A 1,065-nucleotide genomic window follows, 5' to 3' on the forward strand; every position below is an offset into this window, starting at 1 on the left:
CCCCCGACCCGCCCCACGCTCCGCCCCGGCCCTCCCTCCCCGCGTTGCTCCCTTGACACAAGGTAAACTTAAAAAAGGAGACCCCTGGGCAGTGCCCCTCGGGGACACCACCCGGGGCTCCCGGGGTGGGGGGACTCAGAGGGTGCCGTGGCCGCGGGAGCCCAGGGCGAACCAGCCCATCTTCTCCTGAGCCAGGTCCAGGTCCCGGAGGCGAATTCCCACCTCGCCCAGCAGGATGTTCTCCCAAAAGCCTTCCTCGCTCAGCACGCTCAGCCGCAGCTCCCGCTGCTCCAGGTCCCCCCGGGGGATCCCGTCGTACACCAGCTGTGGGACACAACGGGACGAACCCTCAGCCACGGTCCCCGGGGATGCCCCGAATCCGTCCCCGTCCCGCCTACCATCTCGTTGTAGGTGGGGTTGCAGGTTTTTCGGGCCACTTTGGTTTTCCTCTTGGTGGTTTTTTGGGGGTCAGGCAGCAGGTAGGTCTTGACGTAGGGGTCGGGGTCGTTGCCGTCCTGCAGGGGTGGCTGTGGGGCACAGTGGGGACACCCCGTGAGCGCAGGGATGGGGACAGGCCCCCACCCTGCTCCCACGGGCGCCGTGGTCCTACCAGCCCTCGGATGTGCATCACCATGATGAAGAGCTTGTTGTTCTTGTAGGAGATGGAGAGTTTCACCTCCCCGCCGACCTTGCCCAGGGATCGAGCCCACGTGGCGTCTGGAGAGGGGGACGGGAGGGATGGGATGGAATGGGACACCCCTGATGTCACCCCCTGCCATCACCCCCCAAAATCACCCCGTCCCCACCTGCCGGCTTCGGGGTCGGGTTGGTTCCAGCCGCTTTCTCATCCCGGGGCAGGGGGTGGAAGAAGGTGTAGATGAGGTCACACTGTGGGGCCAGGAGGTGACATCAGTGGTGACAGCGGTGACAACAACCCCACCATCCAAAACCGGGGCACGTGCCGATGCTTTACAAGGTGCTTTGTCCCCAAGCGTTCCCCCACCTTACTGGTGGCCCTGGTGCTGTCCCCACCTCCCCAACCCCATGTCCCCACCTCTGCCACCT

General features: G+C 65.4%; 1 protein-coding gene across 1 annotated transcript in view; it reads right to left on the bottom strand.

Moving 5' to 3' along the window:
• Positions 1-6: 6 nt before the first annotated feature.
• PIK3C2B (phosphatidylinositol-4-phosphate 3-kinase catalytic subunit type 2 beta) overlaps positions 7-1,065 on the bottom strand; it is a 17,246-nt gene continuing 16,187 nt past the window's right edge. Inside the window, 5 exon segments of the mRNA XM_017727159.1 lie at positions 7-324; positions 399-527; positions 611-717; positions 807-888; positions 1,055-1,063. Coding sequence (XP_017582648.1) covers positions 136-324; positions 399-527; positions 611-717; positions 807-888; positions 1,055-1,063 — 516 coding nt within the window. The 3' untranslated portion in view covers positions 7-135.

The sequence above is a fragment of the Corvus brachyrhynchos genome, unplaced genomic scaffold (genome assembly GCF_000691975.1).
Source record: "Corvus brachyrhynchos isolate BGI_N302 unplaced genomic scaffold, ASM69197v1 scaffold72, whole genome shotgun sequence".
NCBI lineage: Eukaryota > Metazoa > Chordata > Aves > Passeriformes > Corvidae > Corvus > Corvus brachyrhynchos.